General features: G+C 27.1%; 2 protein-coding genes across 9 annotated transcripts; one reads left to right on the top strand and one right to left on the bottom strand.

Annotated features, from left to right (window-relative positions):
* Positions 1-272: 272 nt before the first annotated feature.
* Positions 273-7,794, bottom strand: LOC100165256 (zinc finger CCHC domain-containing protein 8 homolog). 6 transcript variants are annotated; one of them, XM_008190338.3, is made up of 8 exons: positions 7,678-7,794; positions 6,662-6,956; positions 4,466-4,674; positions 4,050-4,279; positions 3,045-3,163; positions 2,715-2,871; positions 1,343-1,470; positions 273-1,016 (listed from the first exon to the last, which is right to left on the bottom strand). In XM_008190338.3, exons 2-8 carry the CDS (start codon positions 6,935-6,937, stop codon positions 657-659), a joined length of 1,479 nt encoding a protein of 492 aa, XP_008188560.1. In that variant the 5' UTR covers positions 6,938-6,956; positions 7,678-7,794; the 3' UTR covers positions 273-656. The 6 variants fall into 6 exon arrangements, with proteins under 6 accessions (XP_008188560.1, XP_008188558.1, XP_008188557.1 ...); XM_008190336.3 differs by having other exon boundaries at positions 7,673-7,784; XM_008190335.3 differs by having other exon boundaries at positions 6,662-6,959; positions 7,673-7,780.
* Positions 7,795-7,865: 71 nt separating this feature from the next.
* On the top strand, positions 7,866-11,843 carry LOC100168646 (protein C10). 3 transcript variants are annotated; one of them, XM_008190330.3, is made up of 4 exons: positions 7,866-8,070; positions 8,151-8,244; positions 9,643-9,819; positions 11,335-11,737. In XM_008190330.3, the coding sequence occupies exons 2-4, from the start codon at positions 8,205-8,207 to the stop codon at positions 11,466-11,468; spliced, it is 351 nt and encodes a 116-aa protein (XP_008188552.1). In that variant the 5' UTR covers positions 7,866-8,070; positions 8,151-8,204; the 3' UTR covers positions 11,469-11,737.
* Positions 11,844-12,291: the final 448 nt, after the last annotated feature.

The raw sequence follows: 12,291 nt of genomic DNA, 5'->3' as shown, positions 1-12,291 counted from the left end.
ACCCTATTGAAACTAGCGAACGCAAATTTGCTATAACGTACGTGTGTAAGACGGAGACAACACATGCGGGTGCGGTGTCCTCTTAAGACATAAAATTAGAAATAACTTAATTTACATTTGGCTAATTATTGGAAAGAGTAATATTAAGTTATAAATTAGACATTGCAAAGGACATTTTTTTATAAATATATAGTAGTCTAGGATTAGTTGACATAATTAGTTAGTTATTAATATTTTACTGTATTAAACAAAATATAACAAGACTTGACTTATGCTTTGATATTTTTAATTGTATGTCAATATATTAGATAACTATACTAGAATTTATTGTAGGTAAATAAACACAAATAATAAGTATATATTATATTCTGGTCTCAAAAAGATAATTGAATAATGATGCATTATTTGTATATTAATGTTATATATTTTTCATGAATATAATATTATTATAAGCTGATATAAATATTGTTAAATACACATAAACAAAATAGAACTATTTTTGAAATTTAAGTTATAAAATTAAGGATGTTTTGTCATTAACAGTTCACAGTCATGGAATATGTTTTTTACTATTCATGTTGATGAAATTAAAATATAATTGACAAAATAATTTTGTCTAAATAAATTTGGAAGTAAATTTTCATAATAATACCTACTCATAATAATTCATTAATTGTCTTGCGCACATCCTTCAATATTTCTTTTAACTTTTTAAATGTCCCTACAGCATTTGGTAAGTTTTCATGTTCTACCATATCAGACATTCCTTTAGCAAAATGTTCATGTGTTGGTCGATTTCCATATGAAGAAAAGTTTTTGAGGACCGGAGTGCCAAGTGTTTCAGATTTCACATCACCGAATTTCCTTTTTGATGTTGGCGTCAAGACTAATTCATTGTCCATCGTTTTTGAATTGGATACATTTGATTGAGAATCATTTTGAGTATCTGCACTACTCTCAAACGACATTGATACATTTTTCACATCAATTCCTGGCACTGTTGCATTAGAAAGACACTGAAAAATACAATTTTATATTAAAAAATTAGTTAAATCACATTTTCTACAAATTATAACTAATAGTTTATATAAGTTTATTTATCCAACTTAAATTTATAATGTCTTACTAGTTATACAATAAATACAATTTACAAAAATAAAATAACAATGTTAATCATTTATTATGAAATAAATAAATAATTTCAATAAATGTACTTCTATAAAAGTCCCAATTATTTTTTTCTTTGCCTCAATACATTAAAATGTAGCCTTGATTTAATAAACTATTATTATTATTTGAATAATGTATTAATAAAACACACTAAAATTCTAATAAATCTTACCTCTTCATCATTATTGTCAGATCTATCTTCATCTTCAGTGATTTCTCCGTCTTCGGGTGATGAGGGTGGTTTATCCTTCAATTCTTTTTTGGTTTTTAAATTCAAGGTGTTTCCTTCAACTGGGCTTTCTAAATTATTTAAATATATTTTTATTTTTATAATTATAAAGTAGTTTACATAATTTGGTATAAATAAACATAAATATAATATGGAGGTAAGTGTGTGTATGATAGCCATTTGTGTAAGGAAATCAATGATTTACAACCAGTGCTAGTCTATTCTGTGTTAAAATACTCCTCTCAAATTGGGATACTATGCATTTAATTACTACTCCTCACTATATATGGAAAGTAAAATATTCTATATTGGCCATCAATTGTATATATTACAAGACCATTATATATAATTTATAAACTTAAGTTTTATTTAGATTCAAAAGCATGGAATGTTTTAATTCTAGAATTATTGTTATTTTCTTCGGTGAACACTTTTTAAACATTGTCAAGCAATTTTGTTAATCTATCAGAAATAAATCAAGTATAGTTGGGACTAAAAAGAGTTAATTATATTTAATACCCATAGCATAAAAAAAAACAACAGAAAAGTGTTGAATAAATGAAGAATTTGCAAGCATAATTTTAAGAACCATTCAAGATTAATTTTTGAATACAATGTTTTGCTATTTCTTTCAAGTTTAATATAATACACAAATGTAACACTACCGCTTTTAGGTAGAAATCCAGTATCAACTTATTTAAATTGTTTATTTATTTAACACGAATAAAATATAAATATTATAATATTCTCGTTAATATGTAGTTCAGTTAGATTAACTAAATAACAATACTCAGACTTAAATATCCATAAAGCACTTGAAACTGAATTAAGTCCAGTAAAAATAATACCAAAAAATACTTATCTAATATTAAATACCTATATTTAATTGATTAAAAAAAAATAAAATATTGTAGATGTCAGTGCAATATTTATTTCTCCCTCAGGCCCACATGCAATATAAATCAATCGCATTGATGTAAAATACTTTTTGTGACATTTGATTGACCTTAAAATAACTTATTATAAAAATTAAACAAACAATATTTTTGAGTGGTAGACATATCGGTTTTATATTTTTTTATTTTACTTTAAAAATAAAAATAAAATTGTAAATTTAAATGGATATTAAATTGTTTTAGATCATAATTAAAAAAATTTGATATGTCATACCATCGTCTTTATTTTTTGCAATAGGTGGTTGTACTCTAAGACTACTCAAAAACAAAAAAAAAAAATGATTTTGAATGTGTTCTGTCCATGCTGTGGGCCAAAGAGATAAAACAGACAGTGCACCAACATCCCCATCAATCTTTACCATTAGAGATAGATGCAAATTCTATGTCTTGACTTTGACAACTAGCTCCAGACAATGCTATACCATTTTTACCAATTGGGCCAACTTTTAATCTTTCATACATATGTTTGAGGCTTTGATCTGGATTATATTCAGGACAACCAAATTTTTTCCCTTCCTAAAACAATAATTAAAATATTACACAACATAAATTACCAAAAAATGTTTAAGATAAATACATTTTATCATTCAAAATATCAAAATAAAAATTTTAACTAATAAGTGATTTTCTAAATGTTACATATTACTTAATTATTTATCACATTACAACTTGTTAAAAAAAAAAATTACGTCAACAATATCTGGTGGACAAGGAGCGTTAAATCCAGGATATTCGTGTAATTTTCTTTCATTGATATTGCAATGGAAGTAATCATTTATTCCATTTTCTCTGCCGGGAAGAGGTAAACCTAAAAATAAAAAAAAATATTAATGTTTTATTCAAATACAACAATATAACAACAATCAAATTTGACTGATAATTTTAAATTAAAAATGGAATCACAGATTACATAAAATCAGATAAGTAGTGCATTTAGTACAGGGTGCGACAGTCAAACCCGACGATTTAAAATGAACTGGAGGGCGTGGCTACAGTGATAGAGATTTCGGGAATGTTCTTATCGCTTTTAAATACCCAGAATTTAGTCATCATGGAGCATCGGTCAAGTGAACAGCGTGCGTTAGTGGCAAAAGCGTATTACAAAAGTAATGATATGTTTTGTAGTAATGTATGGCTAACCAAGGAAGGCATTTGCCTGACACAATCTTTAAAAAATGAAGTTTTTTAATATATAACATAAAATTCCACTAGTGTAATTTTTATTTGTTTGGCAAAAAATTAATAAAAAATTTGTTTTCTATTTTTTATTTTTTTTCAAATTGCCGGATTTGACTGCCGCACCTTGTAGATATAAAAATATTTTTAGGACCTCGTACGAGTATGATAGGACAGGAAAAATGTATTTCTAATTAAAATTATTGGCTCAATCTAACTTATTCATGGTTACCAATAATTTTACAGAGTCCAACATGGATATAATTGATATACAGTATACACATATTTAAAATGTATATATACTGACAATGTAGTTTTATACTCCTCTGAGCTCGACCAATCAGATCTATTATTTTAAAGTATTTTTAAATGCCTTTTCATTCAATTTTATATAATTTGTAATAAAATTAAATACCTATGTTAAATTTTTAGTTTCAAAATTTAAAATAATGACCATTTCTATAAAGTACAAATAAAAATTTGAATACTATTGTATAGTAAAAGACACTTATAATTACATTCATTGGGTGTAGTAAATATTGATATCCCGGAATATTCTTCTCTAGCTTCTTCAAGCCATCCACTAGGATAACCATGCTCTCGCATTCTATAAATATGTACCGGGAGTCCATTTTTAGGAACACCCAATGCTTTTAACAAATCATCACTTAATTTACCAGGTGTTAAATCGCTCCATAAAGTTTTAGTCCCTGCCACAAAGTATCGTACATTCTTATGATTGCCAAATCTAAATTACAATAAAAAATTTAATCAATAATTAGTCTATTATTCAATGTTTAAAGACAAAGTACAATTGATTTACGTCAATCTTATAAAATATATATTCAATTAATCAATTATATTATCCAATCTCATTTTCTGGCGTATAAACAAAACATAAAACTAGATAACTTTTAGATTTTTTTATAGTTACCGATTTTTATGGTTTCTACCACCAGAATTTGATTGATATTGTTGATTTTTTTGATTAAGAAAAGCCTGTCGGTTTTTTGAAATTTTCCATTGAACTCTGGGTTCTGGACAGTTATGTAATGAATGATTTACAGAATTGCAATTCCAACATGAATTTTGTCTTTGTGCCACAAAATTATTTTTTCCATATTTGTTTTTATTTGGTGATGTCTATAACAAAAAAATATACATTTTTTTAAATAAATAGAATTTTATAATATCTTTATTTTGTTAGGTATATCGAATGAATATATTTCTGTATTTTAAATAAGATATAAAATATAGATATTATACCGACAAAAAAGTAAAATATATTTATGTTTTTAAAAACTGAATTAGGTACTATTATCCTAGACATGTAATTTCAATTATTATTAAAAATAAATATGTATATTCTAAATATTAATATTACCTAATATTTTTAAATTCTGAGCGTAGCAATAAACGTATAGATCAATTTTACTAAGATGTAACTTTTTTTTTTATGTACAAAATGTTTTGTCTGGAAGCCGTGAGTTCCTTAATTTTATAATTGATTTTTTTGGATAATTTTGTGATTAAAATGTTGGCACTATTAAAATATGTATAATGATTCGATAAAAAAGTGTTACGAGGCGTGATATAAATCAACGACAAACTGTGTATACTGGGCTAATACACAAGACAAATATGGTATAGTATTATAAAAATGTATACTGAGCTTCTGCTGTACTACAGTGTGATAACTTATAAACTATGTGATATAGTGTGCTTTGTTTATAATTCCATCAGATCTAATAAAAATACTACTTCAAATTTCAACAAAATCGATTATGTTTTATTGTTTTGTTTTGTAATTAAAAAATTAAAATCTGCATAGACTTGAAACCTTCTCCTAATATTCATATTAGGATTTTCTAAACATGATATACCTTTCAAAATATTTTGGGTCATTTTGTGCTATTTATAAATATTTGATATTATCCACTTTTTTTTCGATCTATCCATTATTCATTATAGTATTTTTGTTGGCAGTAAAAACATTGAAAATGTAAAACAAGGTACCTCATAACTTGTAAAAATATCGAAAATACTTAATCAACATTTTTTATTAAATTGTATTTAAGTTCAAACTTTTACAAAATTAAAAAAAATATGTAATAATTTTGTAGTTGAAAATTTCATACAGGATTGCTCATAAGTTTTGTTAAGTGGCATAAAAAAATAAAGGCCACATAATTGTTATGAGCTATGAACAATTGAAGTTTATATTTTAACGACATTGGTGTATTCAAACAGTAATAACGATATCTCATCAAAACATTCTTGTTATTTTGTTTTAATTCAAAAAACTTTAATCGTAGGAACAACCTCTATTTTTAATTATAATATTCTAAACATAATGAATTTTTGATAATACATAATATTTAGATTAATTTTATAGGCATTTGAAATTTGAATTTTTTTTTTCTTGATAAATATATTAAATTCATTCAAAAATCTTGTAAATGTTATATATATAATATAAAACAAGTTGATCTTATAGTAATTTAAAAATATTGAAAATATGTAATCACGATTTTTGTAAGCATTTGCAATTTAAATGTTGACAAAATTTGTCAAAATCATGACAATTCGCATCTTATTTTATAGTTAAAAATGTATAAAATTTTCAATTTTAATACCTAAAACTTGACAATTTAATATAAAGCTCCTCGTAAGTAGTTCTTACTGAAACGTAATTATCTAAAAAATATATATAGACCAATAATCAAAATTGATTGAGAGGATGTCAGCAAACTGTTCGTTTTCTCTGTGGCCCACGCACAACAAAGACAAAACGCATTTACACATAATCTTTTTTTTTTTAATCTCAGAGCAAAATCACACATTAAAAAAATTACAATATTTTTGAAGATAAGACATATCAGTTTTTCTAAATATTGTCTAAAAACAATTTAAACATAATTTTAATTTACAAGCAAATGTTTATTATGAGTCGTTAAACTGCATTATTCCAAAATATGATAAATGAAAATGTAAACCAAGTTATTAAATCTAAAATTAATTTGACTTTTACAACTTAATAAAACCTAATAAAAATACTGTAAACTACCTATATATAATTGAAATATGACCCATGTAAATATAAACCCATGTTAAAATATATTTTAATTACCTCGTATTGTATTGAACGATTTAGTCTAAAGTTTTTAGTTTTGTCTATAACAAACAAAGGTTCGGTTTTTTCTTTTGGTTCTAAATCATTAGTTTCTGGATAATAATCTTGTCCTGATCCATCTTTTGGTCTATAATCACTGTATAGTTCTGAATGATCATAAGGTCTTGGGAAGTCATATTGTTCTGTACCACTGTATCCTGGTTCTAGCTTAAAATCTTCAAAGCCTTCATTTGTAGTATATTCACATTCCATGGTCCCATCGTTTGCATTCATAATGAATTTTGATAGAATACTACTATAACAAATACAAGGTATCATATACGGGAATTAGAATATCAAATAGGTATATCGTATATTAATTTTTCAAGGTATCATATTAGACAAGTACTTTTGTTACAATATTATATTTTACAAATATCAACAGTGAATAATATATGCTAAATGATCAAACACAAATCACAATGCATACATACATTTGGGTGCTCAGGACTAAAATGTATTATTGTATATTGGGCACTATGTGTGAAATTGATACAATGTTGAGTGTTCTAAGTCTCGAGATATAACTACAAAGTTATATTCGCAGTTATATCTTGAACTTAGAACACTCAACATTGACAAAAAAAACATTAATTCCATCCCAAGCACTTACCATCAAAATATTAAACAAACAGCGCTAAGTGAACTGACTGGATTTAATATCCCAACCGTCTGGGTTGGGCGGTCCAGTTATGAAATATTTAATAATATTATTGCTGTTACAGCATTACCGATGAATAAATAAATATTAACAAGATGTCCAGATCACATTAATTAATAATTAAAAATCAACGCCACAAATGAGATGTGTGGATATAAAATATAATGTAGACCTTAAATCATGGTTATCACTGGCGAAAAGCGGCGACTAGGCCGCCATGATATCACGACAACAACAACATCAAGAACACCTCGGGTCGGACTGTTCTAATCCTACAATATTATTTGTTACTAAAAATAATTTGGTACCTTACACATTTTCAACACAATTTTGTCAAACACTTATCGTTGACTTTTTGAAGTCCCTTCGTGCCGATGCCACAAACGACGAATTTATGTCTTAAGACTGGGATGTAATATTTAATATTTTAATTTTTTCTGTGCCCGGCTCCGGCGCTGTCTAGCGGTGATTAATATTAACTAGTTTTATCAAATTGTTTATCAATTATTTAGCTTTAGATTATTAATTAATTTTTTTTTTACATATTTATCATATTATTATTCATGTCTAAAATCTGAAGTCGAGTGACATACAGCCATACAGTGGATATATAACTTAGACCTCAAGTTTCCATTGCATAGATAATTTCGGGCAGATGTACACACATACAAATACTACACGTCATAATATATTTTATAAATTTTAGGTACGTATTTGTTTTTATAAGTATTCATATTTTTTTCAGAATTAATTAAATAATATACGAAGTTTTCCTTACAATCATAGAAGTGGTTGGATGTGTTTGGCTTATTTCTGATTTTTGCCTTCAAAGAAATAATAATGACAACGTCTCTACAGTTTGATTCAAATACTATGAGAGGTACCTAATAAATTATTACCTATGTAGCTATTACATTATTAAAAATTAGTAAAGTGTTAATAACTATATTTTTTGGTGCTGCTCGGATATGCGGTCTACATATTATGTATACCTTTAATTCGTGTACTTACAATAAATAGTAATAGTAGTGCGTAAATAAATAACCAAAATTAAAATATTTGTATATTTATTTGTATAATTATTTCATAGTGAAAAAACTTATTCCCCTGTCGTACACTGCGCGAGGTCTGACACCCTTTTTTTTTTGCACTGAAGAACCGGACAAAATTCGCCCCTGCGATCGCGTTTTGTCGCGTTAACATTTCACTACCACACTTACGGCATGGTAATGTATCTTCAGCAGTGTCTAATAAGCCATGCTCCCTTAAAAACGCAGTGGCATTTTCTTCACTACAGGCGACGGTCGAATAAAACTCTTTTAATTTCATGATACATACTAATACACGGTTAGATTACTGATCGATGGCTGTTAGATTACTAACAAATTTACACTACCACACTGGTATTTCAATGATTTTATCTTTTAGTACCTAACAATAAATATAGGCGAAAAATACAAAACTATATCGTACCCAGCAAATCATATTTGGGTCAATTTTATCTTTTAATATTTTTTTTATCGCTCGTCAGGTATACGGTTATAGACCGCATATCCGAGCAGCACCCGCAAATTAAAGGTATGCGGTCTACGTGTTTGATTGTAGACCGCATATCCGAGCAGCACCTATTTTTTTTGTAATGAAAATGAACACAAATAATTTATAATTTTTTTTCAAATTGCATATCATTTATATAGATGTCATTAATTTTTACTCGTTTGATTTACCCTGTTTGAACACAGACATATGGACTTTTGATTATATAGGTACCAGAATTAATAACTAAAATCTCAAGGCAATTCTACACACTTTGAATTGCTTAAAAAGCCTTTTTAATTTCTTATTATGTAGAATATATCTTAAAGGCTTATTGACTATTGTCCTAATTTAATTATTGCGGTTAAACAGTACCTATACATTCAATTTAATACAGCGGTTCTCAACCTTTTTATATCCCAGTAGGTACCACCAACAAAATTTTAAATGTTCATGTAACATTTGAAGCCTTGAAATTAGGGAAACGTATAGGTATAATGCTTAATACTTATAATAATTTAAATTTTTTCTTAAAAGTCATGTAATACCATTAAGTAGCTTAAAACCAATGATTTAATATAAACATTGAAGGATTCATACAAATTGTTAACACATTCATAAATAAAAATTTTAATTTAACTAATATTTTAGATTTACCTAATTATTTTATTTAGTTTAATAGTCGATTATATTATGTTTGTATAACTTTAATACTTTTTTAATTGTCTTTTAAACATTTCAGTTATTTTGGCTGAGATTCTAGAATCTCTTACAACCTGTGAAAATGCGTTGAATTTAGAAGATGCTAAGAGTAAAGCTGGTAATGATATGCTAAAAGTTATGCAATATGTTTATCCAATAGTTGTCAGTACTCAGATGGATGTAATTAAAAAATATGGGCTTCCTGAAGGACGAGAAGGTAAATATAAATAATTATAAATAGTGTACACCATACTTCTAATTATGGGCGGATAGGACTACTGGGATGCTGGGTCGCTAATAATTTCCCAATGGGCCCCCTCCGTATTTGGGCAATGGGGCCCTTTTATATTGTTTGACGCAATGACTCCTTGACTACTTTTTTTTGAGCTTGTGCCCTTTTTAAAATTTCCTGCTAGGATAAAAATTGCCTATCCGCACATGCCTCTAATGTCATAAACTTATAACAATTTTGTGAACTACAGTTTTTCAAATAACTAATAATATGTTATACTGTGTAAATATATTTTATGTTTGTCATTGTTTACAGTTTAGTGATTAAAGTGGGCCGTGGGGGATAGATGGTATCTTTCCAATAATTAAAATCTGAGCGGAGCGAGGAAGCTATTGGTTTTACAATGGTGTTTATTTATTTTTTTTTATATCCTGTATACAAAATTTCTACCAGAAGGAGTGCTTTGATTTCAACATATAGTACCTTACGCGTCCGTCGCTGCGCATCAATTCCCTTTCCATATGCGAATCATACCGATCGGAAGCCGTTGTTGACATTCGTGTATACGTAGCGACAGCAATAAAGGCACTTACAAAATTCGACTAATTCGTTTTTATAACTGGTCTTTTGTGTCGTTTACGTTACAAGTTTATAACGTATTTTTTTGCGAGTTTTTTGTGAGTTTTTTTTATTCAAAATGGAAAATTATATAACACCCCAAAACACAATTAATTAGTTGTGTTTTTATGAGCCGATGTATTCACATTGCCAAGTGGTGGGAATGGCACTATGGTGGGAGAAAATTTGGTCGGCAGACGTCGCGTACGTCAGTATCGATGCGCGGTTTACGTATTGACTTTCGTGGGCCGGAGTATAGTATATCATTTTTTTTTCTGATCCCACACATACCAAAATTATGTATACGCCACTAACCTCTACCTAACCTAATGTATTATAATAAACGTTAGTTGTTTTTGGTAACTCTTTTTTTTTGTGGCATTGACAACATTGCATTACATCGACAGCATCGCTATCGCTTATTAATTATTTTTCAATTAATACATATTACAAACATTTATAAAAAAAAATTTTAACAGCAATTTATTATTTGATTTCTGTACACTCTGGATGCCAAGGACTACTTTCCGTAGTGATTGCTACTTTCTAGTATATATGTATGTAGATCCCTGAAAGGCTGAACGTATACAGCGTTAGTTGTTTTTTTTAACTGCTAACATTCATACACAAAGAGTATACTTAAAATTAACAAATATTTTTATCAATATTAATCAAATTTTTAGCCACCCTCACTTATTTTAAACCACTTCAAAGGCTCAACCTCAAAGTAAAACTAAATTTCAATAAGAAGATTGATATACACAAAAATATTATTTTATCTTATTCTTAACATGGTTTACAGTGTTTTATTCGCTATTATTTTATTTTACATAAATGTTTATCTTGATTTAAAAATAGATTTATTTATTTATTTCCTTTTAGGAATAATAAAGTTTACCAGAAGTGTAGTGGCATTTGAAAAAGATGATAGAGTAGTAGCTGATCTTCACCGCCAGATACGATCATTTTATTTACCACCAGTCAATGTTTCTAGTGCTGTGACTTCACATGTGTAGATTAATCATTTTAATTATAAGAAACACTATACGAAAGTTAAAATAAATTATTTAATGTTAAAATAAAAATATTTAAAAACTTTTAGTTATTTAATTTTTCTCTCTTATTAATAACTTAAATCTATGATTAAATTGTTATAACATTTTTTACTTAGTTTAAATTTCTAAATTAAGTATTAGAATTAACTAATTAAGTAATAATCATTAGAATGTATTATAAATTTAAAAGGTAACATACAAATTTATATGGGGTTTTTTTTTTTTAAATGTACCTATTGTTTTATTTTAATTACCTACATAGATTATTAGTTATATTATATACAATAAACATTTATATTTTTTATACTATTTACAATATATATTAACAATTTTTGGTAAATTATTTTGTTTTTTCTCAGGTAAAATATTGATGTGTTGTGATAGTATATTGTAAATCTATGACACTAGTCCCTGGCTGACACCATATTTGCTAACATTTTTCAAGTTTATTGACTAGTTTTTTCTTACAAATGGTGAAACTATATTGTAGTCTAAAATATGAAGAGGATGTCAGCACACTATTTGCTTACTCTCACTAGCCTACGCGCTACATAGACAAAACACATTAATGCAGAATAATTTTTTCTATGTTTTTATGTAATCTTAGAGTAAAATCACCCATTATAATAAAGATAGAGAATAATATTTTTAAGGGAATGACACATCGATTTTACATTTTATTGTAATTTGACTCAAAATAAACAAAAAAAATTTGTAAATTTAAATTATGTTTAAGAGACAATATTTAGACAAATTGTGTCACAAATGTCATTCCCTCACAAAT

Source organism: Acyrthosiphon pisum, chromosome X, assembly GCF_005508785.2.
Source record: "Acyrthosiphon pisum isolate AL4f chromosome X, pea_aphid_22Mar2018_4r6ur, whole genome shotgun sequence".
NCBI lineage: Eukaryota > Metazoa > Arthropoda > Insecta > Hemiptera > Aphididae > Acyrthosiphon > Acyrthosiphon pisum.
Note: the sequence above shows the minus strand (reverse complement) of the source record. Positions and strands in the feature narration are given on the sequence as shown.